At 36.3% G+C, this 16770-nt stretch overlaps 2 protein-coding genes across 2 annotated transcripts in view; one reads left to right on the plus strand and one right to left on the minus strand.

Moving 5' to 3' along the window:
- LOC127438669 (teneurin-1-like) overlaps window positions 1–3853 on the plus strand; it is a 279485-nt gene extending 275632 nt beyond the window's left edge. The window contains exons 31-32 of the mRNA XM_051694410.1: window positions 660–802; window positions 1054–3853. Of these exons, the coding sequence (XP_051550370.1) occupies window positions 660–802; window positions 1054–1815 (905 nt within the window). The 3' untranslated portion in view covers window positions 1816–3853. The remainder of the gene's footprint in view (window positions 1–659; window positions 803–1053) is intronic.
- Window positions 3854–4178: 325 nt separating this feature from the next.
- LOC127438974 (SH2 domain-containing protein 1A-like) lies at window positions 4179–8613 on the minus strand. Its single transcript, XM_051694932.1, has 4 exons — window positions 8501–8613; window positions 6890–6913; window positions 6227–6290; window positions 4179–4301 (listed from the first exon to the last, which is right to left on the minus strand). Exons 1-4 carry the CDS (start codon window positions 8611–8613, stop codon window positions 4179–4181), a joined length of 324 nt encoding a protein of 107 aa, XP_051550892.1.
- Between the last annotated feature and the right edge of the window lie 8157 nt (window positions 8614–16770).

Raw genomic sequence — 16770 nt, forward strand, 5'->3', positions numbered from 1 at the left:
GTTTCCCTTGTCTTGCTCAAGGCTACATTGGTGTTAGAACACTTCTTAACTCCTCTGTTCCTTGGTCACTTTCATTTAGGGGACATGTACTCCCAGTATCTTCTTGACTGCTCATACAAAACAAAGATGTCTATTCAGTATTAAAATGTGTGAAATGCAACAGTCATACAGAGAGACCCTGGGTCATTGAATCCAGAGGCATTTCAGACTTGTGCTAAATACCTTTATGTAGCTCACAACATTTTCTGTGACATCCCTGCTGAAAATAACAGTTACCGTAAGATGGTTTATTGTTCTTAGTTCGTCACCCAGCCTGGTCAGGCTAGACTTCTGGCTGGTTTAAGAGGGGGTTTTGGCACGTTTTAGCTGGACAGTCTGGGGATCAGTCTCCCAGCTAAACCAGTTAACACCAGGCTGAGAGACCAACTTAAACCAGGGAGTACTAGCATCTTTTTCTAGGCAGGGATGGCAGCCAATACTTTTATTAAGCTCTCCCGATAAAGTATATGTCTTTATACCATAAGCTATTGGTTATACAAAAAAAAAAAAAAAAAAAAAAAAAAAACTATAAAATAAAGAACAAACCTTAAGGTCTTCTTGAAAAGCCCACCAAAGGTCTTAAAGTGCTTTACAAGTTTATTACATCTGTTTCTGTGCAGATATCAGTAGCTGGCTGCAGCTCTTTGGGTTTCAGCTTCATAATGTGGTTCCAGGGTTCCCTAAACCGAAGGTGGAGAATACAGAGCAAACGTACGAGATGATGGCCACACAGCTTCGCACACAGACCTGGGATACCAGCAAGGTGAGTTGAGGTTTTCCACAGTACAGCATACTGTCTCTCTCTCCTACAGAAGGAATTAGTCTGCCTAGTCTAGCCTTATGAGTTAAAGAGAAAGTTCACCCCAAAATAAACATCTTACTTCCATGGAACACAAAAGGAGATGGCAGACAAATTTTCAACTTTTCATTTTTGGGTGAACTTTTCATTTAATCTTTTCCAACAATCAAACAACACTCAGAGTGGCTAGTTCATAAAATCTTCTCCCTCCTCAGGTTGTACTTGGCATCCAGTGTGATCTTCAAAAGCACTTGAGAAACTTCATTTCATTGGATCGCCTCCCCATGACGCCAGCTAATGGGAAAATCGGAGGCCGCCAGGGACGAAGACCAATTTTCTCTGCCCTTTCTTCAATTTTCGGAAAAGGTGTGAAATTTGCCATCCATGATGGAGTGGTCTCAACGGAGATAATTGGTGTGGCAAGCGAGGACAGTCGTCGTGTTGCAGCTGTATTGAATGGTGCTGTCTACCTGCGAGGCCTTCATTTCACAGTAGACGGCCGTGACACTCATTACTTCACTAAGGCTGGCCCACTGGAGGCAGATCTGGGCGTTGCTGGGGGTGGGGCTGGAGGCGGAGTCAGAGTGTTGGAGAATGGTGTAAACGTATCAGTGTCCCAGATCAGCGCTATTGTTGGTGGGGAAATGCGCCGTTTCGCTGACATTGTCCTCCAGCAGGGGGTGCTTAGCTTTAACATTCGCTATGGTGCATCGCCAGCAGAAGAGCGCACTCGTGTGCTGGAGGTGGCACGAATAAGAGCTGTGCAGGGAGCGTGGCTACGGGAGCAGAAAAGGGTCCTGGAAGGGGAGGGTGGCAGTTTGGTATGGAGTGATAAAGAAAAGGATGAGCTCATTGCAGAGGGGCACGTCTCAGGTTATGATGGGTTCTATGCTCTATCTGTTGAACAACATCCTGAGCTTGCAGACAGCCCCTTCAACCTTCAACTGATTAGACATGTGGAAACTGGTCGCAGGTAACAGCGGCACTTAAACACACCTCAACACACCTATACGCCCCTTTATACACTCCTAGCTACCACATAGCTCTTCAGCTTTTTCTAGAACCCCAACCAAACAAAGCGAGAAAGACTCTATTTGCCTTTAAAATGTGACAAAATGATGGTATTATTTTTGATTTTGTGTTTGTTAATGTACTCTTAGCAATTTCTTCTTTTTTTTTTCAGTTTAACTAGGTAGATTTTGTTGGAATTCTTTCTTATTTTACAGTGGCTTAACTGTTCTTCCTAAAGAACAAGCCTTGCTTGCCGACCTGAGGGCACAGAGAACAATGCACCTGTTACTGTTCTAGACTTACATTAAAGAGTCTTCAACGCCACATGTGCAGCCATGCCTGGCTGTCTCACTTCAGTGTGTATAGAAATAATTTGACTTTACGGGAATGTTGAAGGCACCTTGCTATGGTGTTAAATCCTGCAAACCTGAGGGTTTTCTCATGATTTCATTGACTGCTGTGTTAAATGTTCTCTAAGAATTTTCACAGTCACGGCCCTAACAGTTCAAATGACCTTCCAGAAAACCAACTTTTCAACAGACCTCTGTACATCTGCTTCTGTTTGATGCTGCTGTCGCAAAACTGAACCCCTGGCTACAAAAAATTCACAGTGTTTGGAGTCTTGGCAAAAGCTCACCACCATCTTTGTGTTGTTTCTGCTTAATCAGTGTTGACAAAGCAGAGAGAATTAATCTGTTTAGCACCGCTGCTGTAGAGGAAAGATTTGTTCTCTTTGCGAAAACTGTACATTTACCCTTTTTTCAAATGTGTAGAATAAAAAAAAATTAAAAAAATTATGTATGTGGAAATTGTGCCTTCCTGGTCTGCTAGAAATGATCACATGAAATGGGCTTAGACATATCGTACATTCTCAATTTGTGTTTCAGTATTAGTCACATGCCTTAGTTATATGGAAAAAGTATTTATTTTGAATTGTTTTGGTGGGGAGGGGATTGGCTAGTGAAAGCCAAAAAACATAAATGCTAATACCTGTGAGGTGAATTCTTGTAAATATACCCCAGGATACAAACACACAGTGACATGAACATGTCCCAGTTTACAGTTAAAATGCTGCTTTTTTATTTGTTCTTGTATGATTTTGCTTTTTATTTATTTACTTTGCTTTTGCTGTACTATCAATATGAAACTGACATCGTGTTTGTCATTTTGGTTTTATAATGAGTGTCAAAGCTCCAGTTTTGGATTTTTATTTTTCCCAATATTTTAACAGGTCCTTTTTCCTTCTAGTACGAGGCCTGATAAGGACTATGTGTAGGGAAATAATAGAATCACCTGCTGAAGAATGGTATTTTTTGTGTTAGTATTGGAGTTGGGTCTTTTCCAAACTATTAAAGTCTGCAGCACTGTGGATAGACGTTCTGTGTGTAGGACTATCAGTATGGACTTCTGTATATCATTTATGGACAATTGTAGGCTGTTTATAGATAATGGACTATTTATACATGATACTCAAGAGAATTAGGAGTAAATGTATTTTCTTGTGAAATCTGTGGATATGCTGTACCATCAAGCTTTGTAATCTTAATCTGAGATATATATTTGCACTGAGTATAAGGTGAAGAGATAAATGCATTGGACTGAATTTTCAGAGTGTGCAAATATTTAACAGAACTGTGTGAGAGAGAGGTGCTCTGAAGGCACAATACGTTTCCAACATTTTGCAAATCTTAATTTCAATCGAAGTTCAGTTTTATTGCACAAAGAAATAAAATAGTGGAGGAAGTATTTTTGTTATCTTTTGCATCTTTTGTCATAATCTCGTCATTGCTTAACTGAAACTTTTGGTTTATGATCAAATTATCTTCCTCTCTCAAAAGTCAAGTACAAAAAAACTTCAGTGTCCTCTCCTTTGCCAAAACAGTTCCTGTGGTGTATATTTGACTGATAGGCTTTATGTACACAGATTAATGCAGTTTGTCAAACATGCCTATTTAAAAACAAAGTACTTTGGGCAGTGGCCTTTTTATAAATAAAAACACAAATTTAACCCTTTCTTGTGTGTGTGCGTGTTCAGATCAGCTGAAGCTGATGCTCCTGTTGCTAATTATAATAATACAAAATTAAAAAGTGACTCCGTATGGGAAAGAAAAACACAGCCAGCTTTTCTTCTTGATAAACTTAATATTTGTATAATATTTTTTATATTTAAATATATTTGTAGAATTTAGACAACTAATTTAAATACACATCAAAACCATACAATTTACCCTTGGCTTCAGAGCCCACCCTATCCCCCAAAAAGTAGGAAAACAAATGCACTGTGTACCTTTTCATACATTTACAGCATGTAGGAACAGTTTTCAGGTTGTTAATGTTTAGTTTTGTATGCAGGATAGAGGAGAGGAACCGATATGCCTTGCCCTGGGATTTTAAAGACAGCAATGATGTTATTGACTTTCCTAAAGAGTCTTTCCTTCATCCCGGGAGCCATCTGGAAAAAAAAAGAAATATAATTATTTAAAATTTGAAAAAAGGATTCTATTTTCTGAACTCTTAAAATGTTTTCTAAAGGGCAAGTTTGTGCCTCAACAGGCCATTTGCTTGTATTTTGTATTTATAGTTTTATCATAAAAATGAATAATAATGAAAAGAGAGGTGCAGTGTTTTCATTTTGTAGCTGGTGGTTGATGCTGTCACATTTACAGGAAGCACAACGAAGCCAGCTGAAACATGAAATGCTGACAATAATGACTGTTTTAAAATCTCTCTGAAGTGTCTAGAGTCTAGACTAATGTTATGGGGGACTTATTAGAGGGTGGCATTTACCTTTAAGATAATTTCAGTGGAAAGTATTTGGGGTGAAGTGGAAACTGTTATAGTGAGCCAAAATGCAAATGTTTATCAGCATATAAACACTCTCTCTCTCTCTCTCTCTCTCTCTCTCTCTCTCGTGTGTGTGTGTGTGTGTGTGTGTGTGTGTGTGTGTGTGATACTGAAATATAACATGTACATATGATTCTCTGCCTGTTAATTTATGTGCTATAAATATAGGCCAAAACACACCACCTCACTGACTACAAAAAAAAATAATTATATATATATATATATATATATATATATACATATATATATATATATTTCCACATTACACCCCTGAATATAGCATAGATCTTCTTGCATGCAAAATAACAGTAGCATCAGATTTTGCTTTTAAGGTTAGTCACAGAAAACCAACACCTGTTACCATTTCTGTTTTCAGATACTGGTACACTACACCTGAACACCACACCATATGTGCCTGCTGAAAATTTAATTTAAAAACCATGGGCATTAATACAGAGATTGATCCTCTTTTTGCTACTATAACAGCTTCCACTCTTCTGAGAAAGCTTTCTACTAGGTTTTGGAACATGGCTGGGGAGATTTGTGAGGTCAGGCTAATATTGGGTCTTGACTCACAGTCGGCACTCCAATTCATTCTAAAGGTGTTCAGTGGTGTTAAGTAAACCATTTCTTTATAGACCTTGCTTTATGCAGAGGGGAACTGTCAAAAGGGATACCCCACTCTAATAAATATGTTCGTAAAATAATCTTGCATGGCTGTATGTGAAAGGGGTGTCCTCACACATTTGTCCATGTACAGGTATTTTGCAGCATTCTCCTCACCCGAAGCATGCATGCTTAGGGATATTACAAAAATCATCACATACAGCATAAGCAATATTCCGTGTTCAACACAAGTTAAGCTTAATTGACAGCATTTGTGGCATAATGTTGATTACCACAAAAATTATTATTATTTTGACTCGTACCTCCTTTTCTTTAAAAATTGCACATAATCTGGGTTACAGTGAGGTACTTACAATGGAAGTGAATGGGGGCCAATCAGTATACGTCAAAATACTCAGTTTCAAAAGTGTAGACACAAGGCATAATGCGTGTAAACATGATTTTAGTGTGATAAAATCACTTACTAACCTATTCTTTGTTTAGTTATGTTCAATTTTACAACTTTGTTGCCATGACGACATAACGCTAAAACGATTGTAAAACAAAACAACTTTACAGCTCAAATAAAATACAAGTTTAAATAGAAGAAATAAGAGTTAAGTGCTTTTATAAAATTATAAGCTTTACATTTTTGACTTTAAACCTCCTAAAATTGGCCCCCATTTACTTTCATTGTCAGTGTCTCGCTTTAACTTCAATTTTTGCTTTTTTTAAAGAAAAGGAGTGTCGAGTCCAAATTATTGTTTGTGGAATTCAACATTATGCCACAAATGCTGTTGATTGACCTTAACTTGAATTGAACCCAGAATATTCATTTAAGACATAAGTGGCTGTAATAGGATGTAAGAGATAAATTCAAGATTAGCCTCAGGAAAGGTAAATTAGACCTCTTAAATCTGTCCGTACCTCCATTTTCCAGAGGCCATTCGTTTGTTTGAATACTCTGTAGGTGTACACCCACCCGTCACACCTGGAGGTTTACAGTGCACACTGAATTTTTACTTAATTCTGTTAGTCACAGATACAATAAATGTAAGCGCAGCGTAGTTCTAGCGGGAAGACTAGCAGCTGTACATCATTGCACCATTAGATAGGTAACTCCTAGCCAATCACATGTAACCCATTGCTTTATATGTTTGCTCACAATCTATCACATTGCTGTTTCAGCGTGCTAACACGGCAACTTCCACCACCCCACCACCACAAGTCGAGTCCCGTCCTGCATGGGGGTAGGCTCCTCGCCCCTGCCTCCTATCTCTGGCAGGATATGACGATTCGGAGTACAACTTCTTCGGACCGCCAGATGGGGCTTATGCCAAAGAGAGACATTACATTTCTGTTTTATATTCATCAAAGAAATCTCATCTTAAATTTCACTCAAGTCTGCGAGTCTTCCTGATAGAATGTTATTTACTGATGCTAATGTAATGTAACGTCTTAGCATGTGGATGCAGTAACTTTATACAGAGGTACAGTAAAGTTACTCATAGAGTGTTACCCACAGATGTGGTAATGCTATACACAGCACACATACCTTACAGTACTTATTGATGCAGTAATGTTTATCACAGCACACAGATGCAGTAATGCCAACTTTTTTAGGGTTTTCAATAATGCAGTGAAACACACACAGATGCAAAGTTACTCACAGATGCTGCATTGCTTATCACAGCACTTGGATTAGGTATGCACAAATAATTCAAGACTGCAATATAGCTAAGTGTCTAAAGGCATATCAACAATGTTTACTTTCTGTATATAATATATTCAACATTAGTATAACACTTTGTTTATCATGCAATTAAAATAAATCAATTCAGGAACACAATTCTCAGCTTTTTTTGGATGTGTAGCCTACATAAAGAATATGGCATGCAGTTGCGCACGCGCACACACACATACACACACACACACAAACACACAAACTATTTTAATTCTATAAAATGAAATAATCACAATTACAGTATCAAGGGAAATAATCGACAATTATTTTGATTTTATATACACTAGCGGCCAAAAGTTTGGAATAATGTACAGATTTTGCTGTTTTGGAAGGAAATTGGTACTTTAATTCACCAAAGTGGCATTCAGCTGATCACAAAGTATAGTCAGGACATTACTGATGTAAAAAAACAGCAACATCACTATTTGAAAAAAGTAATTTTTGATCAAATCTAGACAGGCCCCATTTCCTGCAGCCATCACTCCATCACCTTATTCTTGAGTAAACATGCTAAATTGCTCATTTGGTACTAGAAAATCACTTGCCATTATATCAAACACAGCTGAAAGCTATTTGGTTTGTTAAATGAAGCTTAACGTTGTCTTTGTGTTAGTGTTTGAGTTGCCACAGTATGCAATAGACTGGCAAGTCTTAAGGTCAATATTAGGTCAAAAATGGCAAAAAAGAAACAGCTTTCTCTAGAAACTCATCAGTCAATCATTGTTTTGAGGAATGAAGGCTATGCAATGCTTAAAATTGCCAAAAAAACAAAAACAAATTCATATAAAGGTGCACACTACAGTCTTCAAAGACAACGGACAACTGGCTCTAACAAGGACAGAAAGAGTTGTGGAAGGCCCAGGTACAACTAAACAAGAGGATAAGTAGATCAGAGTCTCTAGTTTGAGAAATGGACACCACTTCATTGAATTCTACCTGCTCAACACCAGTTTCATGTACAAGAGTAAAGAGAAGACTCAAGGGTGCAGGCCTTATGGGAAGAATTACAAAGAAAAAGCCACTTTTGAAACAGAAAAAAAAAAAAAAAAGTTATAGTGGGCAAAGAAAAACAGACATTGGACAACAGCTAATTGGAAAAGTGTGTTATGGATCTTAACCCCATTGAGCTTTTGTGGGATCAGCTAGACTGTGAGGTGCGTGAGAAGTGCCCGACAAGACAGCCACATCTATGGCAAGTGCTACAGGAAGCATGGGGTAAAATGTCACCTTAGGATCTGGACATTGTGATCAGTTGAATGCCACTTTGGTGAATAAAAAGTACCAATTTCTTTCCATAAGAGCTAAATCTGTACATTATTCCAAACATTTGGCTGCCAGTGTATGTGTGTGTGTGTGTATATATATATATATATATATATATATATATATATTAGATATTTTTGTTATAATCGTGCAGCCCTAACTAGTCAACAGCACACAGATGCAGTAAGACATGCAGTGAGCTCATGCTGTCTCTGATCAGATAGCTGCCATTGCAGCCTGGCACATTCAAGATCTCCTCTGTCCTGCTTCTACCAATGGGCCCATGATACTCTACCAAGTCCTCCATTCTATCTGTCTGTCTGTAGATCTTACACACAGATACACACCACAGGAAGTCACTCAGCATTTACATACTCTAGAGAAGCTTTGGGGTAAAGTAACCCATACTGTTGCAGGATCAGCTTTAGGTTGTGCATTTGACATATCTTTATTTATTTATTTATTAAAAAATACAGTTTACCACCTTTGCTGCTGGCAGACAATTCAATTAATTGAAAGTTAGAAACAATGCAACATACAATCCCACACAGATTTTTACTTCCGCCTTGATGTTTTAAAAAGTTTCCTCTACATTTAGCTTTAATTTAGAAATGAGAACATTTGCCTCTTTCACCTTGATATTAAAGACCTTTAAAAACTGACATTTTATTACTTTTATTATTATTATTATTATTATTATTATTATTATTGATGCTAAAAACACTCCCATTTTCATCCCAGCATCTTTAATATTCTTCCCCCTTAATACAGAAACAGTTCTGCTCCCATCCTTTAAAGGACATAATGTTCAGACCTCATGAAACAGAGAATTCCTGCTCATGAAATCTGTATTCTTTTGATATTGTACATGGCAAAAAGGTAAGGCGTGTGTAAAACTCATGGCTGAACTTTTAATTACATTTACGTATTTCTCTAGTGCACTTTTCCTCACAGGTGTGAAATGCTGCACTACACGACTGTGTCCACATGGGGGGCGTACGGTTTTAGATGCTGTACGAATTAGTTTTACCGAATTAGTTCAAATTCAGAGATTATTGTATTTTCAGATTTTTTATTTTTTATTTTATTTTTTATGTTTTTCCTCTCCCAACATTGTACACAACAAGTGAATCACAGAAATGCACTATAATGCAAAGTATTGTATTTATCTATTAAGAATTTGTGTCCATCACCCCTCTAAAGAGTATTTTATGAAATTTTCTAGATTTTCACAGCCAAATCAATTAAAATGGCAATTTTAACAAAGTTTTAAAAATGTATTCCAAAAATGTCTACAATAAATGTCAGAAAAAAAAATTGCATTTATAAATACATGTTTACATAAAAAAGCATGTGTGTTCGGTAGTGACAATTCAAAGTTACAAATCAAAGTTACACGCTGTATTTTAGACTTGGGAGCACATTTATATTTAAAATTATGGGATCAGTAACACTTCCTTGTCAAAAATACAGGGGTGTGGTTAAAATCAGGCCCAGCCAATTGACTAAAATTTTTTGGATACAGCATTCGAAGAACACATCAACAGCGGCCGTCTAAACCTCGAGTTCAAGATTACCCCGAAGTCGCAAATAACCCCTTCCAATTTACTCACGGCGTTTTCGCAATAACAGCCAGCCCACGTCCCGGCACGGCACGGCACAGCACGGCACGGCACGGCAGCTCCGGCAAAAAAAACAAATTAGCAGTACCCCCCCCCAACAACAGAAATCATTATACATATATAATAGCTTCACGCCTATACTGCTAATACAAAACAGGTGTGTGTAGCCTACTATTCTCCCCCCCGGTGGAACCCGGGGAGCGATACTATAGGTGATTCCTCACCCCTCACCAATTTGTTTGGGATCAGCATTTTACATCGGCGTAACTGTCTAGCTCATGTTTAGACAGACCAACAATATTTGGATATTTATTTGACACTCTTCATCTGGAACTCTTCACTTCTGCAGTAGACAGTGTGTTTCAAAATCATAGACAACTTGTTATATTAAAATATATTATTATAATTAAATTTCACCATGAAAGTCTGCAAATGACATCCCCGTTCAGTCGCAAGGATTTAATTTATAAATGATCTTGTCGTTGAGAAATTAGATTACTTACAACAATATTAACATTACCAGATGTACCCCTAACACTTCAAAAGGACAAACATAATAATAATTTCCCATGTTTCCCATTTTCCTCAATACATTCCTTCGCTTCCAACATGTAACACTGAGCAAACGGCATAGATGGTTTAGAAAGACCAACAATTTCAAACAAAAAAATAACTCCAGTTGTTACACGACAACGAATGCCATATCAAACATATGTAACCTGATTTTGTCTTGATTAAGGTTTGCAAACCCTTAAATAAATAATAAATGTAATATTCAGCTGTATAGCAACAGAGAAAGCATTAAAAGCAAAAGATTACATGTTTACTGATAGTGGCACCTGGTGGCCAAGATTGGTACCGCATGCATTTTTTTGAAGAGAGAAATAAAAAATTTGGAGAGAAAAAAAAATTTTTTTGAAAAGAGAAAAAAAGATATTTTTGAAGAGAGAAAAAAAATAATATATATATATATATATATATATATATATATATATATATATATATATATATATATATATATATATTTTTTTTTTTTTTTTTTTTTGAAGAGAGAAACAAAAAATTTTTTTGAAAAGAGAAAAAAAGATATTTTTGAAGAGAGAAAAAATAATATATATATATATATATATATATATATATATATATATATATATATATATATATATATATATATATATATATATATATATATATATATATATATATATATTTTTTTTTTTTTTTTTTTTTTTTTTTGAAGAGAGAAGAAAAAAAATTTTTTAGGAAGAGAGACATTTTTTTTTAAGACAGGCTCAGGAAGGAACTGAGACACTATTTGTTATTTTTTTCACTCATTTTTTTTTTTTTTTTTTTTTTTCCACCATGGTTCAGAGCCTCCATACTTTTTCATGGTGCAGATCATGCTGAAGAGTTTTGTGATGTGTCTCCCTCTAGTGGTAACACAGCTACTATGCATCAGCAATTTTGTTCCACACTGCTCAGTGCTCAAGATATGGAATAATCTTTGTCTGTTATGTGTGATACAAAATACAAACTATAATTTAATCTGAAAACTGATTTGTATTGTCAAGTATTGTCAAGTATTGTTGCTTTGTGTGTAATTAAAAAAATAAACATCACCTGTTCCTGTGTAGCGTGCTGTCTGTCTGCTAGATAAGGAAATATCTTTAGCTACCACAACATGATGGAAAGAGTTGCTCAGGGGTGGACTGGCCATACGGAGCACTGGGCATTTTCCCGGTGGGCCACTGTGAAATTTAGGTCAGCACATTGCTGCGCAAGTACCGGCACATCCTACAGGCGATATAAATGGCCACCCTGGGCTTCAACATGCCTGCACAGTCCCCATTACAGAGTGAATATTCAAAAAACTCTGTAAGATTTAGCCTTTTATTCTGGTTTTATTTAGAAAAAGGGTAATGACTTTTATTTTTTAGTACTTACTCATTGTAGCACACTTTTGTATGTGCACAGTAATTCTGTAACTCGCGTCCTCATTATTTGACATACAAATCACAATAAAGGTGACAAACAAAGACAACATATTAAGTATAAGATGAGCTCTGAATAATCACAAAATGACAAATAACTGCAAGTTACAACAAAGTATAGTAACAGCAGTATAAATAAAATCTGCAACCAGTAAAGCTATGAGCAAAACGTAGTCATTTGCATAATTTATTCATACCGCAAAGCATTACTGGAAGCTGAAGTGTGGCTTGCTGAATAATGCTTAGGTCTGACAAATTGCAGAAAAATGTTACTTTGTGTCTATTTGAGTCTTTGAGGCTTTCTTTGTTTAAAGGAAAGCAAAAACAGTGCTTGTCAAAGCACTGAGCTTTTCACTTTTCCTCTAGAATAATCTGGGGTAGGAATTCAAACACTGCAGATATAAAGACACAACAAACTCGCTTAGAATGAAAATACGAGCAATTAAACTGCAAAAAGATCTACACTTTAAGAGGTATGTTTATTTTGTTTTACATGTATTTATATTTGTTTATATTTATATATGTACATATTCTGTCCAACTTTGTTTTCATTTTTCTTTTTTTTTAAATAAACATAAACATATGTGAGTAATTCACATGAAATGTTAAGCATTGTCATTAGTGTCCTGCTGTGTGACACTTTCTTCATCTAACTATGACATACAACAAAATGAAGGAAACAGACAAGACAGAGAGATATCAGGACTTTCTGGGCTTGTTCTCAGGGGGCTAAGCCCCTTATCTCTTCCAACCCTAGCAAGGCCCTGTACAGCGTATACTTTTTTCGCCATCTACCTTGAAAAAAATAAAGTGAAATGTTACAGCATGCCCCATAGGCGGGGTACGTTGTAACAGGCAAGGGGCACATTGTAACAAGACCATATACCAGCTAAAAATCCCCCTCTAACAACTGTATCTGATCTAATTAAAAAACCTAGAAGATAATCAATAAAAGCCATTGATTAACTTTGTCATATACCTGTATAATATAGCAATAATTTTGACACTTGACAATAAATTCACAACAAAGCCACAGCATTGACCGAAATAATGCATGGATTGATGACAAAACACACACACACGCATTAAGGGGAATTATGTAAATTACATATCTGACTGCATGGAATTGCATATAGTTTTTTGTAATTGGGGCACATTGTAACGCAGTTTTACAACGTGCCCCATCGGTGCAATTGGGATTTAAACCTGGCTGGTGGTCACTTCTGCTGGCTATCTGAGAATGAAAAGACTATGTAAGATGCTAGCTAAAAGACTGGAGATTAAAATTATACCAAGTTTGCCTCATTTTAAATAAACAGTAAAAACAGAGATGAAAATGTACTTTCATGTGAATTTGTACTTTTGTTACTTTAAAATGAACTTTTGGCAATATCTTCCAAAGTTTTTAGATTTTTTCCGTTTTTATCTATACAGTGTTGATATGGCAACAAGTAAACAAATTAAGTTTTGTCTTACCAGCGTGTGTGGAAACGTTTAAACCACGTGTGTTACAACTAGCCCCGCGTTAGTTTGTTCCCCGCTCTACCCTACTCCTAAACTCATCTATAAAGATTCTGTTTCTCTGTGTGTTGTGACAGCAAATTCTTGCTGTAGAAATAAAGTCAGTGTGTGATCAGTGCTGTTGAAATTGAAATCATCTAATTTCTGTAATTTCACTGTTTAGTTCCGGTTTAGGAGAGGAAAATGGCAGCTGCAAGTAAAAGTAGGTCATCATAATTCATTTTTTTTTTTTAAATATGTTGCTTCTAAAGAGTTCATTGACATGACATGACCCATGCTGTGAGTATGAGTGTGTGGGGCTGGCCACACAACTGAGTGAATTTACAAATATTTCTGCTATTACATGATTTAAATGACATACAAGTTTAATTTGGTGATGATGATATGTGTGTACATTATGAGAATATTAATGTATAGGAGGCCATTGACGTACATCTTAGGTTAAACTTGATCGCGTATCCACCATTATATGTAGGGAATTTAGAAATGCTGGGGCTTCTGCCTGTGTCAGTCACCATTATATGTAATACATCAGGCTTGTTTTATCTGCTCACAGTTTATATGTAAGGAATTTAGCTCAAGAAGGGAATTATGATTAATTCGGGGAATATAAAAATTATTAATGTTTACATCTGATCAAACCTTTCGGCCTGTGATGAGATGATGTGAGATGATTCTTAAAGTAATATTACTCTCATGGCCATTGAAAACAATATCACAAATATATTGAAATATTGTTTATAAGCACAGGTAACCTAGGATCAACAGATTTCAAGTGACCGATTATACTGTAAATCATACCACAGTAAACTTCTCTTTGAATACAAACAAAACTTTATTGACTAATCTACAACTTAAAACTACACTAACACACAAGGACAAACATAACTACAGGTTAATGAATGAGTTTCAACAGGAAATTAATGGAAATTATATGTAACAGAGGAAAATAAATATGTAGGCCTTTTGATTTTGAGTGGAGCCTAACCATGCCTTAAGAACCATCAAACTTAATTTAATACGTCTTGATTTGTGATCGGCTTACCCGAATTATTTAATAAACCACCAGATTTCAACGAAATTCTGGAGGTTACTTGCGTGTTGCATTGCACTGAAGTCTTTTGAGTTGGCTCGTGGAAGTCTTTGTTTGTGCTGGGTTGGTAGTTTGAAGTTCTGTTGAAAATTGTGGTGTGCACAGATGGTTGAGGACTTGAGAACTCTTTGGAACTCTGAGCTCCGAACTTTACTGAACTATACATAGTGTTAAATCTGGAGAACTCTAACGTGATTGAACATGATGAGAACTCATTGCATGAGCGTTAGGCATGATGTTTTAATCCTTTTTGATTGGCCACATTCCAAAGATATTTTGAGCCAATCAGAAGTACCTTTGCAATGTCACATGGTTACCCCTTTCCCTCTTCAATGAAATTAATTTATGATTATTTGTCTTAAGCTCTCCAAATTTCCCGGTCGAAAAAGAAGGTAATATTTTAATCATGTACTGTATTTATATCATAATTACCATAGGAGATATCAGAGATTACTTATCAAAATTCTGGACACGTATCATCGATCTCATAACGGACAAGTTACAAAATACATTTATGAGGAATAAATTATTACAGATCAAAATGTTCAACTTTGTCAGTTTTAAGAGTGTGAATAATTCATAACAAAATGTAAAATTTATAATCATATGTGTAAGATGAATTTGTCCGTTTTTGGCATGCTTGAAAAACAGACTGTGAATTGTGCAGTGTTAAATGATGGTAAAATGAGTATTATGGTTGTGTCAAAGTTCATGGATTAAGCTATCCTAGAATATGTGTAGAGGCATTATAAGAAAAACACAGGAAAAGTTCATTTTGTGTATCAAGTTATTCTGGGTCTTTTTAAAGCGAGTTCAAAGGGGTCATTCCAAAGAAAGTCTGTTCAAGATCTCTGTCTTGGTAGATGTTCCTTTGTTCTGAGTGGATTTACACGTGATGTGTGCAGAAGATGGTCAACAGGAAATATTTCTCATGATCTCACATTTGTATAATTGTAAGTGTAGGAAGCTAGTTATGATGAACAAACAAAGGAGATTTTATTCTGGAATTCCATGGTTTCCATGGCAATAATAGAGGAGTTCCTTCAGCAGATGACCAAGATGGCTGTACCTATCAAGTGATGACAATTTAAGTTGGTGCTATGTCTAATTAATAACAAAGAACAAAGAGGGTTTGCATTGCTCTCGCAAAATTACCTTTGATCCACATCTGGAGGTGGGGGTTTTCCTTGCTGTGAGGGGTTAACCTGTGGTCAAGAGCATTCATCCAAACAGCCCTTTTGTTCAAAGGACAGTTAAGAATACGCAGATGCGGACTCTTAGCTCATTTATGGCAGGTGGTTCCAAACTTCATGGCATCTCCTTGCATCTTCCTAAGGTTGGAATTTTTAATGGTGGCACATTGCTGTAGGGCCTTTCCTGTAAAATACTGCCTTAATTCTTCTGCCTGGCTACTCAGGTCCAACACCATCTTTCTTTCTTTTTTTCCCCTCTTAGATGAGTTTCAGCTTATTGTGCCTGAAAGACCTCAGAGGATTGAGGTTAAACTGGGGTCTGATGTCACAGTGCCATGTCAACTTTCACCTGAAATCAGTGCTGTTGCCATGGAGATCAAGTGGTTTAAGGATACAGACTGTGTTTGTCTCTATAAAAACAGACAGGTGACAGAGGGGAGAGACTACGAGGGCAGAGTGAGCCTGCTCACTGATGAGTTGGACAGAGGAAATGTTTCTTTAACACTGAGGGACTTCAGTCGCTCAGATAATGGAGTTTACCTGTGTCAGGTCACCAGTGGAAACAGAAAAGAGGAGGTAACAGTAAGAATAAGCAGTGAGTTTTCTCTATTTTCTCTGCTTTTCTGTGATATATACGTATCTTATGAAACATCAATGTCTGCATTTTAGCTCTAGCATTAGAATTAGCTAATATCATGAGTTGTGACAGATGAACAAGAAAAAGTAAATGCATTCATATTAGACTATAAGCTGTGAATAGCTTTTTTTTTTTAAACCTAGGATTTCAAATGTAAAATGACTGTTTATAAATATTGAAATTGTATATATCCTACTGAAAAGGCCAGCATAGCTAGTCACCAGCATGTTGTCTAAATATATTATCATCTGACAGATGTGGCACTTCCATTCTCAATTAGCAGAATCAATTCTTCTTAAAGGGGTCATGACATGATGAATCAAAATTTCCTTGATCATTTGACATACTGTATAAGAGGTCATTGTACTATAAAAACATACCGTGAAGGTGGAAAATTATCATGTTTA

This window comes from Myxocyprinus asiaticus, chromosome 4 (assembly GCF_019703515.2).
Source record: "Myxocyprinus asiaticus isolate MX2 ecotype Aquarium Trade chromosome 4, UBuf_Myxa_2, whole genome shotgun sequence".
Taxonomy (NCBI): domain Eukaryota; kingdom Metazoa; phylum Chordata; class Actinopteri; order Cypriniformes; family Catostomidae; genus Myxocyprinus; species Myxocyprinus asiaticus.

Excerpts from the sequence above, each read along its gene's own strand:
- LOC127438974 (XM_051694932.1), bottom strand. The coding sequence starts at position 8,613 with ATGGAGGACTTGGTAGAGTATCATGGGCCCATTGGTAGAAGCAGGACA. Across the intron at positions 6,914-8,500 it reads AGAGACAGCATGAGCTCACT|TTGGCATTACTGCATCTGTG; the intron begins GCATGTCTTACT and ends ACCCTAAAAAAG. Across the intron at positions 4,302-6,226 it reads ATGGCCTCTGGAAAATGGAG|ATGGCTCCCGGGATGAAGGA; the intron begins GTACGGACAGAT and ends TTTTTTTTCCAG.